This window comes from Kwoniella shivajii, chromosome 11 (assembly GCF_035658355.1).
Source record: "Kwoniella shivajii chromosome 11, complete sequence".
NCBI classification, from domain to species: Eukaryota; Fungi; Basidiomycota; class Tremellomycetes; order Tremellales; family Cryptococcaceae; genus Kwoniella; species Kwoniella shivajii.
The window spans coordinates 1,313,256-1,334,258 of record NC_085918.1 but is presented as its reverse complement, the minus strand read 5'-3'; the positions used below and the strand labels follow the sequence as shown (position 1 = coordinate 1,334,258).

The window sequence follows — 21,003 nt, the reverse complement described above, 5'->3', positions numbered from 1 at the left end:
AGGATCAAGGATATTCTTGACGTTTTCATCAGCATTAAGTGGTCTATCATCGTCTTTCATTTATTTAGTATAAAGTATTAGGTAGATCAATGAATTCGAATTTTGCATTTTGCATTCTGACCTATGATCTGGCTTATACTCGAGTGGTCAGTAAAAGTCTCCCTACTCAACACCCTTCAGACCTCAAAGGATATATCCGAAAAGACGTGGAGGCGCATACGATGTGGTATGGAGTCAAATGCATTACAATACGTTGCTATTTGAGAGCGGAAGGCGAGGTCTACAGTCTACTGAACAAGAAGAGATTACTTGGTGTGATGGATTCGGAGTTTTCCAGGAACGTGGACGTAGTTGTTTGCTAAAGAGAAACAAGGATCATTAGCATTTTGAGCGGTGAAGAACACATAGCCTTGTTCTCCTTTCTACTACGCCAGGCGCCCTTGCCAGTTACATCTCGTCCGTAGACGACTCGTCTGCGTACTCCTCGTATCCCGCTGCTCGAAACATCTCCTACACCCAATGCCCAGTGCCTGATCAACTCACCATAGTTCTTAGGAGGAATGATGACTTTCTTAGGTTCATCAATTCTATAAGGCCAACCTTGTTTCTCTGCATACCTGACTGCAGCTTCTTTTGAAGGAAAAATTAAATTTGTCCCTTGCATGTAATCTGCTGAAGCTGCCCAACCCATCAAAGGATTTTCCCATCTACCTGATCCTTGTAATACGTCCCAATCAATCAACCATCTTTTCGTCTTACCTTTTGCGGATTGCATAGTTGATTTTGTGGGTCGATAGATCCTCACTGCTCGATGAAGCAGTTCGGCTATTACGTTTGAGTTGGAAGCGGGTGGTAAATTACAGATTTAAAGTGAGAATCGTTGAAAGTTTCGCAAGGATAAGCAATAGATATAACAAGGTACGCAGAGGGGAAAGAAAGGAAAAATTCATAAAAGTAAATCATCAGCTTCAAAATACCACATCCTATAATGAAAGAACGAAGAGACTAACTAGGTGCTCCTGAAACAGTCTCTACTTGAGGTGCATTTGGAAATTGGAGTTCTGCAGGTGCGTTCAACCCAGGTTCATTTGCAAGTACCGGAGTCGAGGATCCATCGACATGCTTTTCGTTCTTTGTGTTCGTGTTCAATATGGGTTTGGAAGTATGTAAAGCTCGACTGCTAGATCGAGGTAGAGCCGAGGAGCGAAGAAGTGACCGCGATGCGAACATTGTTCCTTAGTCTGTCAGTCTGGTAATGGATGTCTTTATGAGAAGGTTGTTTTTCAATCCAAAGAGACAATGCAGGATGAGAATGATGATGAGATAGACAAAGGACGGATTGGACGATCACGAGTGCCACACTGATCGGAGAAATGGGGGATATACACCCATGCATAGACCATATGATTCCCACATGGTAAGTCGGGGACATCCGCCAAATCTCCACCTCCACTTTACTTCTACCTCCACTTTCTTGACTTTGTACCCTCCACTTTCCTCCACCATCATCATCATCATTTTGGGATGGGAAAGGCAATTTATGTCATAATTGAATCGCCTTGTTACTTCCTACGTGATCATATGTTGTAGATTTCAGTACTCTGAAGTCGAAGGACGATAGGCATTGTTATGATGCCATGAGGGCAGACCGACGGCGATATAGTCATAGTCATATGAAGGGCCGTAGGGCTGAATCAAATCGATACCTGATTTCCTCCACTTTTCGTGTTTACGATACTACTGTAAGACAGACGTCGTCAGAGATGACAATTCAATCAATGGCCAAAGACGTATATATAGCAGACATCACTCGAGTTTATACATGTTTGGTCCATTAATTGATCAATCTGATATCTCATTTCAAATTCAACCAACTCAAACAAAACAGATACACATCGCATATTACACTTGACACATCATGCCACGAACAGCTCTCCATGCTTCTGGAAAGGATTACACTCCTTCATCCGGAGAGGAGCGAAAAAGTGAGTAATCGCAATGCATATGATAGCAATAGGAGACAATGTACCTTTTCTGTATAATGGAAGGGTCGAGAGCATACTTACATTCATCGCTCACTCAGATTTCATGACGATCTTCGCTCCTGCTCCTGAGCCAAAGACTGAATTAGGAAGATACAAGATTCTTTCTCCAAATGCAGGTGGTATGTACCTTTTCCCAATTGTCTACGCAACAGAGATCGTTCGTTGACGTTCCATTGAACTCTTCAGTACGAGTCTCACCACTATGTCTCGGAGCCATGTCAATTGGTGATCAGTGGAAAGGATTCATGGGCGGTGGATTAGATTATGATAAAGCTGAAGAATTCTTGGATTATTTCTATCAAGCAGGTGGAAATTTCATTGATACAGCTTGCAATTATCAAGGTGAGATAATATAAATTCAGGTATTATACGAGGTCCAAGATCATGGAAAAACTTTATACAAGCTAATGAATTTTTCCGTTGATCCTTGTTCCCCCTCTTCTTCCTGTTTACAAATGCCAGATGAACAATCCGAAACTATCATCGGAGAATGGATGGAGAAGAGAGGTATAAGAGATGAGATTGTAGTTGCGACGTGAGTAATTCACGCTTCATTTCAGCTTACCGAAACTCGAAGAATAACGTTTCTACCGAAACATCGCATATAGCATCATGTCGGAAAGAGTTTTAGGCTGATTTTTGAGATTCTCCCTCGATATAGGAAATATACCACATACGGACTCGATCGAAAAGAAGGTAGATTCCAAGGTATCGCAGCGAATTATGTCGGAAATTCCAAAAAGAATCTTAGACTTACCGTGAGTTTTTGGGTTGTACAATTGAGGATCTTCTTGATTTTCTCATAGAGCTGCTTACGCTGATTAACCATTATCGAAAAACCAAATCATTAATTTGGTATAGGTTGAATCTTCTCTTAAGAAACTCAGAACCGATTATATCGATTTACTTTATGTTCATTGGTGGGATTACTCAACCTCAATTCCCGAGATCATGCAATCTCTAAATGATTTGGTAAAATCTGGGAAAGTATTATACCTCGGAGTTTCCGATACCCCTGGTGAGTCATATATCCCTCTCCTACAATATGTGGGGAAATTATAGATCGCATCTCTGTGGGACGACGTAAGGACTAATCTTGATTTCCTTGATGATCCTGATAGCTTGGGTCGTCTCACAAGCGAATGAATATGCTAGACAAAATGGTTTGGCTCAATTTGCTGTCTACCAAGGAGCATGGAGTTTAGCCCAAAGAGATCTAGAAAGAGATATTATCCCCATGGCTAGAACCAATGGAATGAGTATCGGTAAGTCCAGTCATCTTCATAAATATCAGCAGATTAACATTAATTGTTGCCTTCCTATCTGTCAATTTCCAGCGCCCTGGAACTGTCTCGGAGGAGGTAAATTCAAAACTCCAGAAGAGATTGAAGAACGTAAGAAAGCAGGCACTCTAAGAGCTGGAATGGAACCTACTCCAAACCAAGTCAAAGCTGCTCAAGCATTAAAAGAAGTGGCTGATGAATTGGGTGGTGATCTTAAATTACCCAATAGTGAGTTATTGAACATATTCCCTCTCGATTATTAGTGACACCGTCTCGGTGTAAAACTGACTTGTGTGCGTTTCATTCAATCTTACAGTCGCTCTCGCTTGGGCACGACAATCAGTAGCGGATTGTTTCCCACTTATTGGTGGTACTAACATTGAGAATCTGAAATCCAACATCGATGTGAGTCAATCCCTATTCGGAGGATCGAGCGAAAGTTGGAAACTAAATTATGAATGTCTGGTCCCTGTTTGTATAACAATTTGAATTTAGTCACTCAAAATCACTTTATCTTCTGAACAAATGGAAAAATTGGATAAAGCAGTCGATTTCGATTGGGGTTTCCCTCATGATTTCGTTGGTAGAGATCCTCATTACCTTCCAGGCGGTGTTCCACAGAATCCTTTATTGGCTAATGTAAGTACATTCAAACCTTTGGATACATCATGATCGTGGATCCTGGAGCGTGAATCGCAAACATGATTACTTGACTTATTTGAAATCAATCCCATAGGCCGCACATCATCAATACACTGTCTTGCATTGAGTACCAATATGGACAACACTGTAGAACGGTCGACGAGCGAGATTGGAAGCTATTTTAAATACTGAAAGGAATTACAAAAAGAACTTAACTAAAAAAAAGCAAACACACCAGATAGTCTGAACACCTAAAGTAGATAACAAGAACAAATATGAGAATGAATCCGAGTTGAACCCAGTGCTTGACCTATCATAGTGAAACGTTGCAAGTTAGTTTGTGAATGACAAAATGTTCTTTCTGGATGTCTCTCTTTCGTTGACCAACAATTAGACCTGTAAGCCATGATTCCACCACACTTGGGGGCGGGAAGGCACTCCTTAGAGCATCATTTTTTGATCGGTCATTTCTTGCATGAAACGAATCTGTGGAATTTTGTCGGAGGGCAATTGAGGAGCATGAAGTACATAATCAAGGTTATACAAAGGTGCATGCATATTTCAACGTTGCGAAGGAGATCCAACCTGAAACAGATCAAGAATATAATTGAACAAGTAAACAAAACGTGATCAGACCAAGTCCCAAGCATGCGATACCTAATCGGCCAATCTCCTTATAGTTCTCCTTTCTCTTTCTCCCACTACTTTCAATACACCTTCTTCCACTAGACTCCTAACGAGCTCAGCAAATTCACTGTGATCTATGGGAACAGAAGATTGATTCTCTAAACCTTTGATGGCGGAAGACCATTTAAGTCCCGTTCGAGATCCTGCCGAGTCGATAATGCTCAACAATTCTTTCTTGAGATCACTTCGTGCTCGACGTGTAGATGATGCTGCTCCTGTGGTGAGGAGATCCAAGTCAATTTGACCAGTCAAAGGATCGGTCTAGACGGACATCAGTGTCGTTGTTAGTATCGAAACCTGTTTTGATCGCGACATCGAGATACTCACAGCACTCTCTCTCAAAGCGGACTTGATCAATCTGACCGCTTCCACTACATCGCTCAATTCCACTCGTTCGCTAAATCGCATTCTAGCATGGGCCTCAGACAGTCGAATCATACTTTCCAATTGTCTTGTAGTAGCCGTAATTCTCTTTTCCTGGGTTCGCGAATCAACTCCTGCTTTTCGCATCTCCACATATGCTTGGACAAGAGCGGTTGATGCATCTTCTGAAAGGACAGGATGAATCTTTGATCGAGCATATGTGATATACGCGGTGAGAGTTTCAAGAGGCTGAAGTGGCCATCGTCAGCTTTTGACCCATTTGAGCACAACGGCATGAAGTGGGAGACTTACTATGATATCTTCACCAGCGGTATCAGGTCTATCCTCGAGATACAATCCTACCAAATGCTTGGCCAATCTTCTGTCATTCAACTCATCAACCCTATCCAGAACCAAGTATAAGAGGTCGAATCTCGATATCAGAGTAGGTGGCAAGTCGATATTAGCTGGGATGGGTAACTTGGGGTCGTATCGTGAGTTGATAGGATTTGCAGCAGCAAGAATAGATGTTCGTGCGTTAAGGGTAGTGATGATACCCGCTTTCGCAATAGAAACGGTTTGTTGCTCCTGCAGGCATGACAAGTCACAGCATGAGTTAGCAGTTTCCCATGTACAGCACAGGGGACTAGCAACTCACCATGACTTCATGCAAAACACTTCGAGTAGAATCTGACATCTTGTCAAATTCGTCAATACAGCAGACACCACCATCAGAAAGCACCAAAGCACCACTACAGCAATGGTCAGCTTATTCATGCTTACTTGGGGCGCCTGGCGATCCACTCACCTTTCCAATACCAGCTGTTTGGAATCTGGATCTCGCGTGACATAAGCTGTCAATCCGACAGCGGAAGAACCTTTACCGGAAGTATAAACACCTCGAGGGGCAATCTTGTGAACGTACTATGCAGAAAGAGGCGCGTTTCAGTTTGACTCAGGATCCGCTAGAGCGAATATTGAAGAAACTAACCTGTAGGATTTGAGATTTACTTGTACCGGGATCACCGACCATGAGGACGTTGATATCCCCCCGATATCTTGGACCACCACCTCCACCACCTCTTGCGATAGATTTATTGGTGCCGCCGAACAATTGAAGCAAGATACCTTTTTTAACATCTTCCAATTCGTAGATGGAAGGAGCCATGGATCTAGCCAAGATGTCATAAACATCTGGATTGTTGGATAACTCGATGAGTCTCTGTTCCATCTCGGCAGAAGCAGCAAAGGCAGGTTCCTCTTCAGTATCATCTTCAGTGGCATCTTTATCCGGTCTAGACAGCAATTCATCTTCGTCATCTTCACCACCTACCCCAACTCCAGGAGGTCTACCTTCACCGTTTCTCGTAGATGGATCGTATCCCATTCGACCAGTGTTTGTTCGTTTGATATGGACAACATCTAGGTAAGTCTTGAAAAGTGATTTGATACTTCTTTGTCGTGGGTTGACTCGCACAGGAATAGATCGGAATATACCAGTGATAATCACTCGATCACCTGGTTTGACCAAATCAACCAATTCATCGTATGAGCACAAGGAGACGGTGTGCGGGGTTTGTCCATCAGGAACTGCATCAGGAGTCTCTTGAAGTCGAATCACTTGTTTGTCGGTAAAATCGGATCGATTGTGAATGAGAGACATTGTACCTTTCATACCACAGACATCTCGAGGACATCTGTCAGGCTCGTTGATCTTTCCTCGATCGATATCAGCTTGAACAGTATGTTGGCATACCATACATCGGAAGAAGGCTAAAATATAGGCAAAGACAGTCAGTTGGAGTGTAAGTCAGTCAACCACCACAATCAGCTCACCAGTTGTCATATCGGGGATGACAGGTGTAGCTCTGATCACCAAACCTTTAACAGAGACGAGTTTATCGGTATCTATTTCGTAGGTGATAAATCAACTTCGTGTTCTCCGCAGTATCCCGATCACGAAGATTATAATTGAAAGACTCACCCCCAGGATTCAAATCTCTCATGTTGACAGATCTTTCACCACCGAAGGGTCTGACTTTGTAAACTTTTCCAGCGATTTGATTGATCTCCTCTTCCAACAGATCCAACTCCAATTTTTCGATCAAACCATCTGCGTATTTAGCTCTTGCCTGATCAATTTCTTCATCACCAGTTTCGATCATTACATCTCTCAAAACCTGATCCATAATTGGGATTACTTCTTGAGGATAATTGACTAATTGATGATATAATTTTTTCGTTGGTGGATAACTTAGAAGATTTAGAGCGTCGAGGTTTAAATTCGTTTCACCAGTTTGATGCAGTCTCCTTAGATAAGATTCGTATAAAAGTATTTCAGCTTTCGACGAAGGTAAATTATCATATAAAGCCATTGAAGGAGGTGCTAATCCACCATTTTCGATTATTGTTTTAGCTTGATTAGCATTGTATATAGCTCTATATTTAGGTTTAAACCCTCTCAAAAAATCTCTGAATAGGTTCATTGATTCTTGCAAGGAAATGGTAGTTCCCCATATATATTTGACGATACCACCTTCTTCTTCACCCATTCCTGCATCTTGTGAAGGTGCGACAGCTGATAAAGTTGGTGCTGAAGATCCATGAGCTCTAGGTGTAGTTGGATCACCACCTTCTCCATCGATGTCAATGTCTGTCTGTCCGGATGGCGAAGATCCTCGTATGAGAGGTGTATTCTGGACTTGTCTTCGTGCGAGTGAAGGCGATGATAATGGGAATGAAGAGTGTATATCTCCCCGTCTAGGTCTTCGAGGAGTGGAACCGCCAGATCTGTCATGTCCGACAAACTGTTAGCCATATCCAGTTTGGTTCCTTGTCCAACTACTATGAGAACAGGAGATATCGACTCACGCTGGGAAGAACAAAGGCGTTTCTCCTCTGATCCGTCTCAACCTATCTGAACTGGGGATAGCGGCATCACTGCTCAAACCCGATGGTACTCGACGACCTGCTGTTGATGAAGGTTGTCGAGGGGAAGAAGTTGGGAAATGGAGGGGTGACGATGATCCAGGAGCTGTACATGACCGAGTATCAGCATGAGGCACGAAGAGTGCTGAAGTTAAGAGCATGAGTACACGCACGAGCATTTCTGACGTTCCTCAATTGGTTGGCTCTTGGTGTGCCAGCGACGGAGGAAGAAGGGAAGTTGAGAGGAGATGATGATCTGGGATTGTTAGGGGTAGACATCTTGCCTCGTGTTCAAATTTGCGGTGGTCCAATGCTGGGTGGAAGAAGATGACAGGATGAGACAACGATGTATGGGAATGAGGTTTGATTGAGCAAGACGAGAGATGGGATGAGTAGTTGTTACATGAGGGATTTAGGGTAAAAAGAATGAGGAATAAAGAACGCGTCCGTTATCAGTGGAAATGGCGCGACGCGTTTCCATGTTTTTAAAGTAAAATGACACGTCATGCGCGCAATCATGCATTTATGCATTCCTTTGACTCTACTCATACCTGATAATCTGATAGTTCGACATTGAACACTAACTACTACACAATATGAAAAGCATCTTCTCTTCTCCATCCTCTTTCCTTGCTATTTCTTACATGACTTGATGATCATTACTTAAAGGGAAGATTTCGATTGTAATTCACCTTTGACAGCTTTACTTAAACTTTCAGCAAAGTATTGAATGTTGTGTTCATTCAAACCTGCCATTGAGATACGACCATCTTTAGTCATGTAGATATGAGCATGATCGGCTAGGGCTTGTACTTGTTCGGCTGAAATACCGGTGAAAGAAAACATGCCTAGGACACGACAAGGTATACGATCAGTATCTCAGTCCACTGATTCAGTGACGAGTGAAAGTGGATTTACCGATTTGAGATTTAATGTGACCCCAATCACCAGGAGTCTTCAACTCCACAAGTAAATCGTATAGTTTTTCTCTCATAGAGATAATTCGATCAGCCATCTTCTTGACCTCGCCGAGCCTACATCAATGCATGGATGCAGCGATCAGCTTTTTGTACACTTCAGCACACCATTTGAGCTGAACGTGGACATACCATTGTTCGTATAATTCGGGCGTACCAAGAATGGTAGCTACCAATTGGGCACCATGCACTGGGGGGCTAGAGTATAATGGTCGAATGACTCGTTTCACTTGAGACAATACTCTTTCTTTCTCTTCAGGAGAGGAAGTAATCATTGAGAATGTACCTGCTCTTTCAGCGTAAAGCCCAAGGTTCTATATCAAAACTGTCAGCCAGATCTTCATTGCAAGGTGTCACAATGTAGAAAATTAATCTACCTTGGCAAAAGATTGACATAACAAGATTTGATGTCCTTGTTCGACGAAGTATCTTGCAGCGAAAGCATCTTTGATGATATCACCAGACGCGAATCCTTGGTAGGCCTGTAGCGAGTCTCGTCAGCTACGAGTATGCCACGCAATACCGATATCCTTGTCCTTGATCATAATCACTCACCATATCGAACAAGGCCAAGTGCTTCTTAGCTTTGATCAAGTCGCTCAATTCTTTCCATTGATCATGGGTGGGGTCAATACCGGTAGGGTTTTGGGCACAAGCGTGAAGGAGAATCTTTAGACAATTGAATAGTTGTCATCAGCTATGTATATAGATTTGGAAGGGAACTTACAATTGATCCTGATTCGGCGTTCTGAAAATTCCTCTTTATCAGCTTAACTTGCTCCTCGATTCAGGATGTTACCACGGAGCTCACCTTGATGTCCTCTTTCATACCATTGAAATCCAAGCCAATTGTCTTCTTGTCAAAGTATCTACCGAACCAAAACCACTTTAGCATTTGATTTTTTCCCCAGGATACCCAAATGACCCTCATTCCTCCTTTTTTATTGCCATTGTCTAATTTGTTATTTTTGATGGTGACGAAAAGTCGATTTTAGACTGACCTGTATCTCTCCACTTTGATACCCTCATGTTCAGCTACTGGAACATGATTTCCCCAAGTTGGGTCAGGGAGATAAATAACTTTGGGTCCTGAGTAGTATCTGCCAAGGAAACCAGTTGCGATTCTCAATGCACCTGTTCCAGATACAGATTGAGCGACAGCAATCTAATCACACGAATACATTAGTTCCGTGGATTCACTTCCCATCGTTCCCCCAACGGTTTGTCAAGGGTTTTATGAAACGGATTTACTCACTCTTCCTTCTTGTAAAGGTTTTGATTCCTTTCCATAAGCCAATTCAGATGCCAGTTTGATGAAATCGGGGGCACCCTGATATCCACAACCATTCCCCAGTCAGCTTACGTGGGTCCCTCATGAAGTCCTGAATTCATCGATGACGAAGAGAAGGAGAATGAGCAGATTTGAGAACATACGGTGATAGGTAGATATTCCTTGTCCAATTTCTTTTGATGTAAGATATCTTCTGCTTTCAAGACTGATTTCAAGATATAGGGCTTTCCGTTCTCGTCTCGCTAGAATACGCAAGCGAAGTCAGAAGTCCGATCATGACACACAAGCGGAAAGACGAATGACGAATGACGGATGACTCACGTAAGCACCTTCGCGTTGGACAAAGGAGACGAGAGGAAAAGGTCGGGACGAATAGAAGGGAAGTGTTGGTTGTTCAATGTGTTGGACGATGGGATATGTGAGTTGAGCGTGGGGTTAGACATGAAATCATTTCGACAGTGTTCATGGGAGTAGTATGAACAGTGAAGATGGGACGGGTCAAATAGTGCAGGAGAGGGAAGATGCGGATATGAATGGTGAGCTTCAACAGTTACCATATCAGGAGAATACATGTGACATACCGACACCGAGATTGACCTTGTTAGGAGCAGTATCTTTCTTGAATGCGTCGGTTACACCCAAAATAGGATCGGGTGGTCTAAGTAGAACATAAGCTTTGATTGATCTCTAATCCCTCTTTGTGCGATTGGGAATCAGGTTGTGAACACATGTGAGATTTGACTCACCCTTGAGGAACAGCAGACCAAAAGTTTGTGAATTCAGTACCTGACAATCATACGTGTATGCTGTCAGCTCCAAGAATGACACAAGTCCGGAGATACTGTCTAGTGTGGTGGACACAGCGTCATTGGCTGAGTAAGGTGCCATTCCACTCACTCATATTTGATGACTTGGCAATACAATATGTGTAAATATCTATCTATCTTTTGTTGAGTACGTTGAGAGTGACTGTAGTAGAGAAAGAGACGAGGAGGGACTGAGATGAAAGTATGACTCTTGTACAAGTACAAAGGTCTGTATTGACAATTCGAAAACAATCTCAATCTCAAACTACTCGATTCGAAAACAAAGCGCCCGTTTTACCCCACAACGGACATAAAATGGGACTTTGACCCGGATTTACCGAATCCTCTCTCAACAAGGTAAAATCGCCAATCCTTTGCTTTCTTTCCTTTCGACCTGTGAACGAGTTAGGATATCCCCCCGCTTCTTTGGCTATTACACGACATCTGTGCTTCCTGGCCGATTTCACAATTGCATACGCACGACATCCTCTATGATATTTCACTGCATTTCTATAATCTATCTATTTTACTTTGTTTCACTTTGTCAAGATTGCTATCTCCCTGGCACGACCGCCAAGTGATCACGAAGCTTCAGCAGGCAATTCTCTAGATTCTTCTTCTACTATATCGCTATCGAGTGGTTTGTCAAGATATTTCCCTTGTCTAAGCATATTGATTGATTCAGCCTGACACACTCATCTCCTTCATGTATAGAGAATGGACTCACTTGACTTCCAGGCATATCTTCTCCAATACATCCGCTGCATAATCGAAATCTCCCAGCTACAAACATCATTAACATCCCTATGGAAGAACCGTGAGGACGACACTTACATCATTCCATACTTGGGCTGAAAATCTAGCCCACCACTTACCACCGTGTCTAAACTACATATTGATCTTCGTATCAGCTTGTATTCTTGCAATGTGTAGACCTGAAATGTAAAGCCAGGTCCAACAGGAATCGACTCACGGCAGCTGCGAAAGTGTTATTCGCAAAGCACTTATCTTCCATGTATCTCAATTGTTTGAATTGATCTTCCAAGTCTTTTGGATCGGGAACATGAGGCAGTTGGACATTTACCTATATAACAAGTATTCATTAGCTACAAGTAGTCCCAGCTATCTTGATGAGATGTGACCAGGAACGTACCATGGCAGCTGTTAATTCTCCTTTGGAATTTTCCATAATCTCCGTACCCCATCTCTTGCGGAGTCTCTTTCCGCCTCTACCAGTCACAAGACCGATGAGCACCATCGACTTACGTCCCAAGAGTTGCCTTGATGAGTGTGCAGTAGCAGGATCACTCACTGTATGGCAAGGGTATGACAATATTGCATAATCCTCTTCTCACCACCGATCGACCGACGGAACTCCAATGCATCGGTGATAGACATCAATGGTGTCCAATCAGTCGTCCCTGTCCATTGAAACTGGTGATGTTTATTCATTAGTTTACCCGGCATGTATGTTTCTCACATATGTATCAACGCGGAGGAGGTTACGGATATGGCGTACCTGCTCGACGAAACTCCACGGTCTACTCATTCCCTCTGTAGGATACCTAGAGGACTCATACCCTGCCGAAGTAGGGAAAGTAGATCTCATCATATATTGATTCCTACAAAAATGGTTATCCTCAATTCGGATTTTGAGCAAGACAGATACGATGGCTTACCTAATGGGGACATAGAGAACTGCTCCACCACGATGACTATACGACAATGTCAGCTACAATTTTTGAAATACTTCAATACTTCCCGATCAGCTCACCTATGAAGCCACTTGTGACAATTCTGCGTTTCACGGGATTAGTATATCTACCATTCATATCCTGCGCAAAACAACTCACAGAAACCCAGAAATCACAATCTGCCTTTTTGAGGTCCACCTCGACTTGACCGATAGCATGTGCAGCATCCACTATACTCATCGCACCGTACTTTTTACAGGTTCGGACGATCTCCTCCCAGGGGTAAACAACACTGAAAGGAAAATGATATTAGCTTTACGTCTTAATCTTGTAATATCCAAGGGCTACGGAGGGGACATACCCCGGGTTACTAGCTATAGCATCCACTATCACGGCTCTAACTCTCTCGTTCGCAGAAATACCAGTGGCTTTACTTTGACCGGTATAGTTTGGTCTAGCAATTTGATTGTATTTACCCAAAACTTGATTCGTTTTGTCGAGAATCTCTTGGTGTGTACAAGGGAAGATATCGTTGATGACTTCTAATCTGATCTGAGGATTTCTGTCGCATACACATTTGACCATTTGACCAACTGCACCATAAGTTGTTGAATCTCATATCCCAATCCACCCAGAATTAGCAACATTTCTCATGGAATCTCCTCGAGGAAGAAGCAAGAAAGCTCACAAATGAGGATAATGTCCCCTTCCGCCCACTCGAGATTAGCCAAGATAGTATTCACACCATGAGTTGTATTAGGTACCATGACCACTTCTTCTAGTCTAGCGCCAATCATTTCAGATACTTCTTGTCGAACTTTATTAAGTTTAGGTAACCATGATCGTCTCATGAACAGATCAGGATTCTGTTCGATCTGATCCGAAAGAGTTCGCATTTTTTCGATCACGACTTTTGGTGGTGAACCATATGAACCGTGATTCAGGTTGACGTCTGTAGATCTATCAGCGAAGACATATGGGTCTACGTGGACGACGAAGACATATGGGTCTACGTGGACGACGAAGACCTACAATCCTTGTTGAAACCCCAGTGTTTTCTCATTTCCCTTCCAAAGTCAGGATATCCTTTAGCGGTCCTACCGATGATCTTTGATTCTTCTCCATCGGCATGAGGATCGAAGCTTCCTACTGCACTAGAAACGCCCTCGCCAGATGCTCCTGGTTCTTCTTTCAAGGCTCTTTGACGCTCTACTTCGCTAAAGTAATCTTCTGGAAGGTCTTTCCAAGCCGATTCTTTGGCTTTCATATACGATTCAAAGCTGCGGTATCATGGTCAGAGTGTGAGGGTACAAGTTTATATAATCATGTCAGGAAATTTCAGGAAAAACAAGACTAACCTCCAAATACTAGGCTCTAGCCTATCCAGTGAATCAGACCAGATATAAGTCCAAGCTTCCGTAATACCAACATCTACAGCACCTTCAACCTCTTTAGGAGAATCCTCTCCATCTTCCTTATCGCTACCAGATATGGCGTCCAGGAATTTCTCTTTGGCAATTCCAAACGTCGATTGAGTACCTGCACCTGGTCTGATTTTATTGACTGTCTTTTCAGCTTCCAGATTATCCAAGGCAACTCGGGAAGTAGGATCTGATATGGCCTTTGAGAGGGAAGGGATAGAAGATGGAGCAGTCAGAGCTTGTATTACCACTTTTTCTCTGGTATATTCCTATTCGAAAATTCGGTGAGATTGATCCTTCTATAATCGATAGAACAGCAACTCACAATGCCTTCGTATATGTCCAAAGCATTCACGTCGGCGTAAGTTAGGCCTTTCACTAGTGTACCTCGAACGTTGACTTCTTCTGATGTCAAGATACTATGAATAAATGTCAACGAACGATCTGGGTTTGCGCTACAAGACAGAGACTCACTCTCCTCGAGATGCAAGTGTATTCGTGTTTTCTCGATCGATAATAGCGGGATAAGACTCATCTTTGACACAATGACGAGTATAATTCTAGGGAGAAAGCCGGCCGATCAGCCAGAGCTCATTTTGCTCTGTATTAAATATACAACAGTAGCTGTTACGAGCGGGTCAAGTTGACTCACTGGAAGAAGTGCGTCTTGAAAAGTTAGGTCATCGCATTTGTGTCCTAGAACCCTCACGAGCACAGCAGGAACGCATAAAGTCCCGTAGAAGAAGACTATTTCATGCCCGACAGGTGTCAGCACACAGTGTCTTCTCTATCTGAATTTCAGTCAGATCAGTCTCGTGACTCACAGTCGTACCGAGGCTCTTTGGGGGAGACGATAGTATCTGATTTGGTCGGCATGACCAGTGAGGAGTATTGATTTGATTATTCACAGAATTGCAACGAGACAAGAAACCTTTGAAACAGAATGACCAGATTGGTATTTCTTTTGTACGATAAGTCGACCGGGAAGAGGTAGTTTCCAAGGTATGTGATCAATTGAGAAGTGCTGACTGGCACTTGAATGTATCAGTATAACCTTCGAGTCGAAATCTCGGAGACCTAATCCTTCCCACCCCATCTCATCCCGTATCGAACCCAGTGGTTTCCCCCATGGGGTACTGCCGAATCTGAAATTTAGCGCTTAAACATTTTGATGGTTTTTTACCCGAAAGGTACGTATTAAATAAAGTACTAGTATTCCCAGAAAACTAGGTGATAATAAAAGGTACAATCAACCGCAATGTTCTCTGTTACGTAATGTCATTTTTGACGCGTTACCATGACATTTGAATTTCATTCATTCATGATCATCATCTTCATCATCATCCATTCATCGTCAGTAGTGATTTACACATACTTTGCTTTGCTCGCTGTATCGTTCTTGCCGCTTCACATCTCGGCATACTGTCCTATCCACTATCACCACTTCTGCTCTTGAACCTTCGAATCACCAGCGGTCGTTCACAGACTCATTCACCTTGGCCACCCTGACCGGGACCCCTTCACGGCGTCCAATGTCGGACGATGATTTCGGCGATGATGCTTTTCTTGTTGATGATTCATTCCTACGAGAGGTAGACAACATCACTGCTTCAGCCCAAACGGAACCAAAAAGTAACAATCTCACTAGATCGGTCTCCTTACACAACTCTCGTCCAGTCAATACAAACAATGTATCGCCAAAAGGGTGGACAGGTGTTCAGCGTAGTCTTTCAGGACCCAGCTCGAAACCGGCGTTAAAGGTTTCCTCATCCACCTTCTCCCCGACCGAAACTTTCAAGCCAAATAACAGGCCCTTGGGTATCAGCAAAAGACCGCCAAATCTACCACCTCCACCTTCTTCTGATGACTACGATGTTATCCCATTGGAGCCTGACTCGATCGCAGCTCTCGACTCACTCGCATCCCGTCATCCTCATCCCCATCAAACCAGCTCAGCGTCACACCGCTCGCAAGCTACAACGGCTCCTACGGTATCTGCCTTGAAGACGGGCTTCGCTCCAACCAGCAGTGGAGCTGGTTTCGGACGGACTACGAGTACAGGTGGAGGAGGGACAAATGGATTTTTGCAGACTCATCTGAATTTTCGAAGAGAGAATCAGACAACTAAAGGCAAGACTTGGGATAGGACTCAATTTGCTGAGAGTGGTCGTAGGGTCGGTGTCGAAAAGGGCAAAGGAAAGGGAAAAGGAAGAGCCAAGAGGAAATCTCGAGATTGGGAAGAAGAAGAAGAGGAAGACGAGGAGGATGAGGAAGAAGACGACTGGGGCGATGTCATGGCTCCTGCTCCAAAGCCTTTAGTCGATATGAGTGAGTACTCGGGTCATTTCAAGAATTGCCCATAGACACTTCACGATGTTCAGCTAAATCAGGATGGACAATCTCACTTAGCCGCCTCTTACGAACCTCAACGGCATCTTCCCAATTCAGCAACCATTGGAACATATATATACCCCACTAATCGGTCTAAGAGAGACTACCAATACGACATAATTAGAGCGTGCTTCAAGGATAATTGTTTAGTCGCTCTGCCGACAGGATTGGGAAAAACCTTTGTTGCCGGCGTGGTGATGCTAAATTGTACGTGCTCGGGACTCAGTCGATTTCTGATGCGATATCTACGTCCGCTGACCAGTAAATTTAGTTTATCGTTGGTTCCCCACTGGAAAAATCGTCTTTCTCGCTCCTACGAAGCCATTAGTCAATCAACAAATTGAAGCTTGTCAGCTTTCTTGTGGGATCCCAAGCAAAGATGCTGCGGTCATGACTGGTTCAAGTGTTGGTGCAAAAGGAAGGGCCAGATTAGTGAGCTTTCACACATCTCGGGAATCTCGCTATACACTTCCGACAGCTAACGAAATTGACAGTGGGAAGACAGGAGAGTATTCTACTGTACACCCCAAACGTTGGAGAATGACCTGAAGAAAGGGTCCGTGGATCCAAGAGACATTGTACTGGCAGTTTTTGGTGGGTTAACATGTCTTGTATCCTTCCTCGTAAAGCTGATAGATTGCTGTCTAGATGAAGCGCATAAGGCATCCGGAGGTTACGCTTATACGACTATCCTGGCCTATGTGACCGCTCATCACCCTTACTTTCGAGTACTAGCTTTGACCGCCACCCCCGGAGCAGATGTTCCTAAAGTCCAAGCTGTGGTGGATGCATTGCATATCTCTAGAATCGAGATTAGAGAAGCTGAAGCTCCTGAGATCAAGAAATACATGAATGAAAAGGTGAGTTCGTGGTACCGATTATATTATGCTTTCGCTAAATACGATGCGTATCGCAGCGGACAGAGAGGCATGTGGTTGAAATGAATGATGTGATAGAAGGATTCCGAGACCGGTGGGCAACTCTCATGAGGGTAAGCTATTCCTCATTGATCGATTCCTGTATTCATATAACTTACATGATCACCTCTCATTCAGCCTAATGTAGCTAAATTAGTGGATAAAGAAATCTTAAACGAACGGGATTTGGATTGTAAACGTCTAAGACCATTTCGACTGACAGCTAAAAGGATGGAAATCGCGAAAGACAGGAATTCAGGACGGAGTTGGGCTTTTGGTAGTTTGACTGCATTGGAGAAAATGGCCAGAGCCATGGGGAACCTTGTGAGTCGTCGTACATCATCTCGTTGCCGACCGTTGTCTAGCCCAGAATCCGCAAAGTAGCTTACGAAGATTGGAAACTTAGCTTGAATTCTCTCTTGGAATGTTTCATACGACCTTGGTGGAAATTGCAGGAGGTGTGAATGCTTCTGGTAAGAAAAGTAACACAAAAGGATCAGCAAATTCCGTACGGAATAATACCGAATTTCAAAAGCTATTGCGAGATGTAGAGATTGAGATGAATATGATTAGAATTGGTAAAGATGGCAGAACAAAGGCTGATAAGCATCCCAAGATGCAAACTACTTTAGAGTTGGTGAGCTTATTGTCAGATTTTCTGACCACAATGTCGAGACCCATTAGCCCGACGGGTGGTGATTTTGTAGAAGGACAGCTGGTTATGAATGTTGCTAATATGGCTGGAAAAACAGCTTCTTGCCCATTTTACTCAAGCCGAAGAAGAAGAGACCACTCTTGGTCAGAGAAACGATACAAGAGCTATGGTTTTCTGCTCATACAGGGAGTGTGTATTAGATATCGTTGTGAGTCGGACTTGATCGTTTCTCTCATCACTGGTAGAAGTACTAAAATCAGAGTCTATATCAGGAAATGCTCAATCAACATTCTGGACTTCTGAAAGCTACCAAGTTTGTCGGTCAATCTCAAGGTAAACAAGAAGCCGATAAAGGATTCAACCAAAAAGAGCAGAAAAAGGTGATTTGTCAATTCAATTCAATTCAATCCAATCATACGGTGGTATACTGACCGCAATTTGCCATTTACCAGACGATCAACGAGTTCAAAGAAGGCAAATATAATATCCTAGTGTCTACTTCTATCGGTGAAGAAGGTCTTGATATTGGTGAAGTCGATTTCGTGGTGATATATGATATGCCCAAGCAGAGTATCAAGTTGGTACGTCCATTCGTGTGATCTATGCACTCGCGAATCAAGTCCTCCGTTACACCATCACTGATTATGCGATTGCCTCAGCTACAACGTATAGGTCGAACAGGTCGAAAACGAGATGGTAAAGTGCATGTACTCATGTCTGAAAATAGAGAAGATACGAATTGGGATACCGCTCAACAGACTCATCGAGATATTCAGGAAGAAATCTTGCATTCCCGAAATCTAGAATTATTCGAAGATGTGGAACCTTTATTACCAGATAAATTCCCTGAATGTGTTGAACAAGAGATGGAAATTGATCCATGGGATCCCGGAGATAAGGCATTTCAAAAACCTCTAATGGAAGTGGAAAAACTAGTCAGGAAAAGTAAAGCCAAAGCTGAAAGAGCTGCTCTTGCGCAAAACCAAGGCAAAGGCAAAGGCAGAGGTAATGATGTACCTGAAGGTGCGGAAGGTTTCAAGAGTGTAGCTGAACTTTTGAGGGGAGCAGGAAAACTTCCTAAAAAGGGCTCAAACAGCGACGAAGACGAAGATGAAGGTGAAGATAACCTCGATGAGAGGCCTAAGAAGAAGAAACAACCTGCCAAAGGGAAGAAAAGAGGAAGAGAACCTTCTCCTATAAGATCTGAGTCTGGAGACGACGATGAACAGGAAAACTTGGAATCATTCTTCGCTGAGACTGAGAGCAGAAGCAAGTCCAAAGGGAAGAAAGTGGTCGTGAAGCGAACCAAGAAACCATCAGAGAACACTTCAACCAAATCGACTTCTCGGTCCAAAAAGGCGGCCTCTCTCGCTGATATAGATATGAACATCCATTCCGAATCCGAACCTAACGTCCAACCGAAGAAGACAGACAAAAACGCACAGTCACGATCAGGTCAGGAGAAGAGAGATGCATCCGAACGTCAAAGACAGATGGAATCTGACAGGAAAGCTTTAGATTTCTTCAATACCGCTGGGCCCGTTCGGAGAGGAATGAGTAAATCGCCAATTATCAGTCCTTCTCCCTCTCCTTCACGTTCTCCTTCCCCACTAAAAAGGAAATCACTCTTACTGGCCTCACCTGGAATCACCAAAGATCTTACAAATTACAACATGGATGGAAATGAAAAATTGACACCACGAACTGCAGCTGCGGCTGGGTTCAGTCAGATTGCTCCAATCGACTTATCGTGGGACATGGATATAGACGAAGAAGACCTTTCGCCCATTCTCCGGAAATCAACTAATAACACAAATAGAACTCCGGGTGGTACGATGCTTCCCCCTCCATTCCCATCAGTATCTAAATATTCCCTTCCGGAGTCAAGCTCACCTTTTGCTCCTTCCCATCCTCTCGACAATGCCTTGGAAACGGGAGTTTCAAGTACACCCGCGCCTCAAACTCAATTCCCCGTGAGGGGAGGACCAAAATTGGGTATGAGAAGACCTAGACCTATCGTCATTTCCTCTGGGGGTATTTCAGCAGATTCACCTTTCAGAACTAAACCTCCGAGTGGCGTGATCGTACCAAGTAGCGGACCCGACCCAGAATCACCGCTCGTGATGGGAAACAGACAGAGAAGGAGAGTAGTGGCAGCAAGTAGCTCGCCTGTGGTTGAGAGGTCTGAAGTTGTTGTTAGGAGAGGTGGAGGTAATGCGAAGAAGAAAGAGAAGCGTAACAAGGGTCCCATAGGAAAATTCGTGAGTTCTCCTTATGGGAAAGCACCTTACTATCATAAATGGTATAGATAAACACTAACAATACCCAATTCAGCTTGACATGGATGCAGAACTCTCAGGATCAGATTCAGGCGATTCATCTGAACATTCCGATTCATCCAATGCTTCTTCATCCGACCTCAAATTCGCAGGTAATTTTCAACCTACGCAAGCTCCAAAAGGATACAATCAACGTGCTATCTATTTGGCTGGATTGGGTACTCAAGCAAGAGGTCATGGATTAGAATTTAAAAGGGATTTCAATGATGCTAGAAGAGAATTCTTAAGTAAAGCGAAAAAACCCGTTTATATCACTGACGATGAAGATGATGATGATGATGATGATCATCAACGTGGAGTCGGACTCGCAATGGGACGTCCAACAAATGGAGGTGGAGGTACAAGAAGTAGTGATAATGAATATGAATTGGGGAGTTTCGTAGTTGACGATGATGATGATGATGATTTGTAAATCCTCGATTGGTTTGACATTAAATATAGTTCTTCAATGCGGATTTCTCCATTCTGGCAAAAGGAAATCAAAGCGAATATTTCTGTAGATGTTAGATGTTGTATGTATGGCCAAAAAAAAACATGCTATGTGTCTATAGGATGTCTTTTGGT

At 43.3% G+C, this 21,003-nt stretch overlaps 6 protein-coding genes across 6 annotated transcripts; 2 read left to right on the top strand and 4 right to left on the bottom strand.

Moving 5' to 3' along the window:
* Positions 1 to 305: 305 nt before the first annotated feature.
* On the bottom strand, positions 306 to 1,230 carry IL334_007902 (uncharacterized protein; the record flags this gene model as incomplete). The annotated part of the gene is made up of 3 exons (XM_062939591.1): positions 306 to 358; positions 544 to 825; positions 1,011 to 1,230. 3 exons carry the CDS (start codon positions 1,228 to 1,230, stop codon positions 306 to 308), a joined length of 555 nt encoding a protein of 184 aa, XP_062795642.1.
* Positions 1,231 to 1,918: 688 nt separating this feature from the next.
* On the top strand, positions 1,919 to 4,097 carry IL334_007901 (uncharacterized protein; the record flags this gene model as incomplete). The annotated part of the gene is made up of 11 exons (XM_062939590.1): positions 1,919 to 1,985; positions 2,084 to 2,164; positions 2,232 to 2,387; positions 2,508 to 2,580; positions 2,707 to 2,803; positions 2,907 to 3,063; positions 3,167 to 3,310; positions 3,383 to 3,556; positions 3,645 to 3,733; positions 3,824 to 3,967; positions 4,065 to 4,097. The coding sequence occupies 11 exons, from the start codon at positions 1,919 to 1,921 to the stop codon at positions 4,095 to 4,097; spliced, it is 1,215 nt and encodes a 404-aa protein (XP_062795641.1).
* A 530-nt stretch (positions 4,098 to 4,627) lies between these two features.
* On the bottom strand, positions 4,628 to 8,227 carry IL334_007900 (uncharacterized protein; the record flags this gene model as incomplete). The annotated part of the gene is made up of 10 exons (XM_062939589.1): positions 4,628 to 4,918; positions 4,985 to 5,269; positions 5,333 to 5,608; positions 5,679 to 5,772; positions 5,829 to 5,944; positions 6,012 to 6,793; positions 6,857 to 6,928; positions 7,005 to 7,810; positions 7,892 to 8,054; positions 8,122 to 8,227. 10 exons carry the CDS (start codon positions 8,225 to 8,227, stop codon positions 4,628 to 4,630), a joined length of 2,991 nt encoding a protein of 996 aa, XP_062795640.1.
* Positions 8,228 to 8,611: 384 nt separating this feature from the next.
* IL334_007899 (uncharacterized protein) lies at positions 8,612 to 11,117 on the bottom strand (the record flags this gene model as incomplete). Its single annotated transcript, XM_062939588.1, has 14 exons — positions 8,612 to 8,796; positions 8,867 to 8,982; positions 9,058 to 9,239; positions 9,303 to 9,407; positions 9,481 to 9,594; positions 9,653 to 9,673; positions 9,737 to 9,794; positions 9,927 to 10,090; positions 10,181 to 10,255; positions 10,360 to 10,458; positions 10,538 to 10,545; positions 10,798 to 10,874; positions 10,963 to 11,002; positions 11,114 to 11,117. The coding sequence occupies 14 exons, from the start codon at positions 11,115 to 11,117 to the stop codon at positions 8,612 to 8,614; spliced, it is 1,248 nt and encodes a 415-aa protein (XP_062795639.1).
* A 486-nt stretch (positions 11,118 to 11,603) lies between these two features.
* On the bottom strand, positions 11,604 to 15,013 carry IL334_007898 (uncharacterized protein; the record flags this gene model as incomplete). Its single annotated transcript, XM_062939587.1, has 18 exons — positions 11,604 to 11,685; positions 11,750 to 11,805; positions 11,857 to 11,910; positions 11,996 to 12,106; positions 12,176 to 12,251; positions 12,335 to 12,456; positions 12,542 to 12,644; positions 12,702 to 12,737; positions 12,797 to 12,819; positions 12,876 to 13,008; positions 13,078 to 13,330; positions 13,405 to 13,668; positions 13,749 to 13,996; positions 14,075 to 14,406; positions 14,463 to 14,556; positions 14,612 to 14,697; positions 14,790 to 14,884; positions 14,962 to 15,013. The coding sequence occupies 18 exons, from the start codon at positions 15,011 to 15,013 to the stop codon at positions 11,604 to 11,606; spliced, it is 2,220 nt and encodes a 739-aa protein (XP_062795638.1).
* A 656-nt stretch (positions 15,014 to 15,669) lies between these two features.
* On the top strand, positions 15,670 to 20,851 carry IL334_007897 (uncharacterized protein; the record flags this gene model as incomplete). The annotated part of the gene is made up of 13 exons (XM_062939586.1): positions 15,670 to 16,465; positions 16,547 to 16,735; positions 16,800 to 16,960; positions 17,023 to 17,122; positions 17,177 to 17,388; positions 17,445 to 17,519; positions 17,584 to 17,769; positions 17,852 to 18,082; positions 18,198 to 18,308; positions 18,373 to 18,480; positions 18,553 to 18,681; positions 18,760 to 20,361; positions 20,435 to 20,851. The coding sequence occupies 13 exons, from the start codon at positions 15,670 to 15,672 to the stop codon at positions 20,849 to 20,851; spliced, it is 4,317 nt and encodes a 1,438-aa protein (XP_062795637.1).
* Between the last annotated feature and the right edge of the window lie 152 nt (positions 20,852 to 21,003).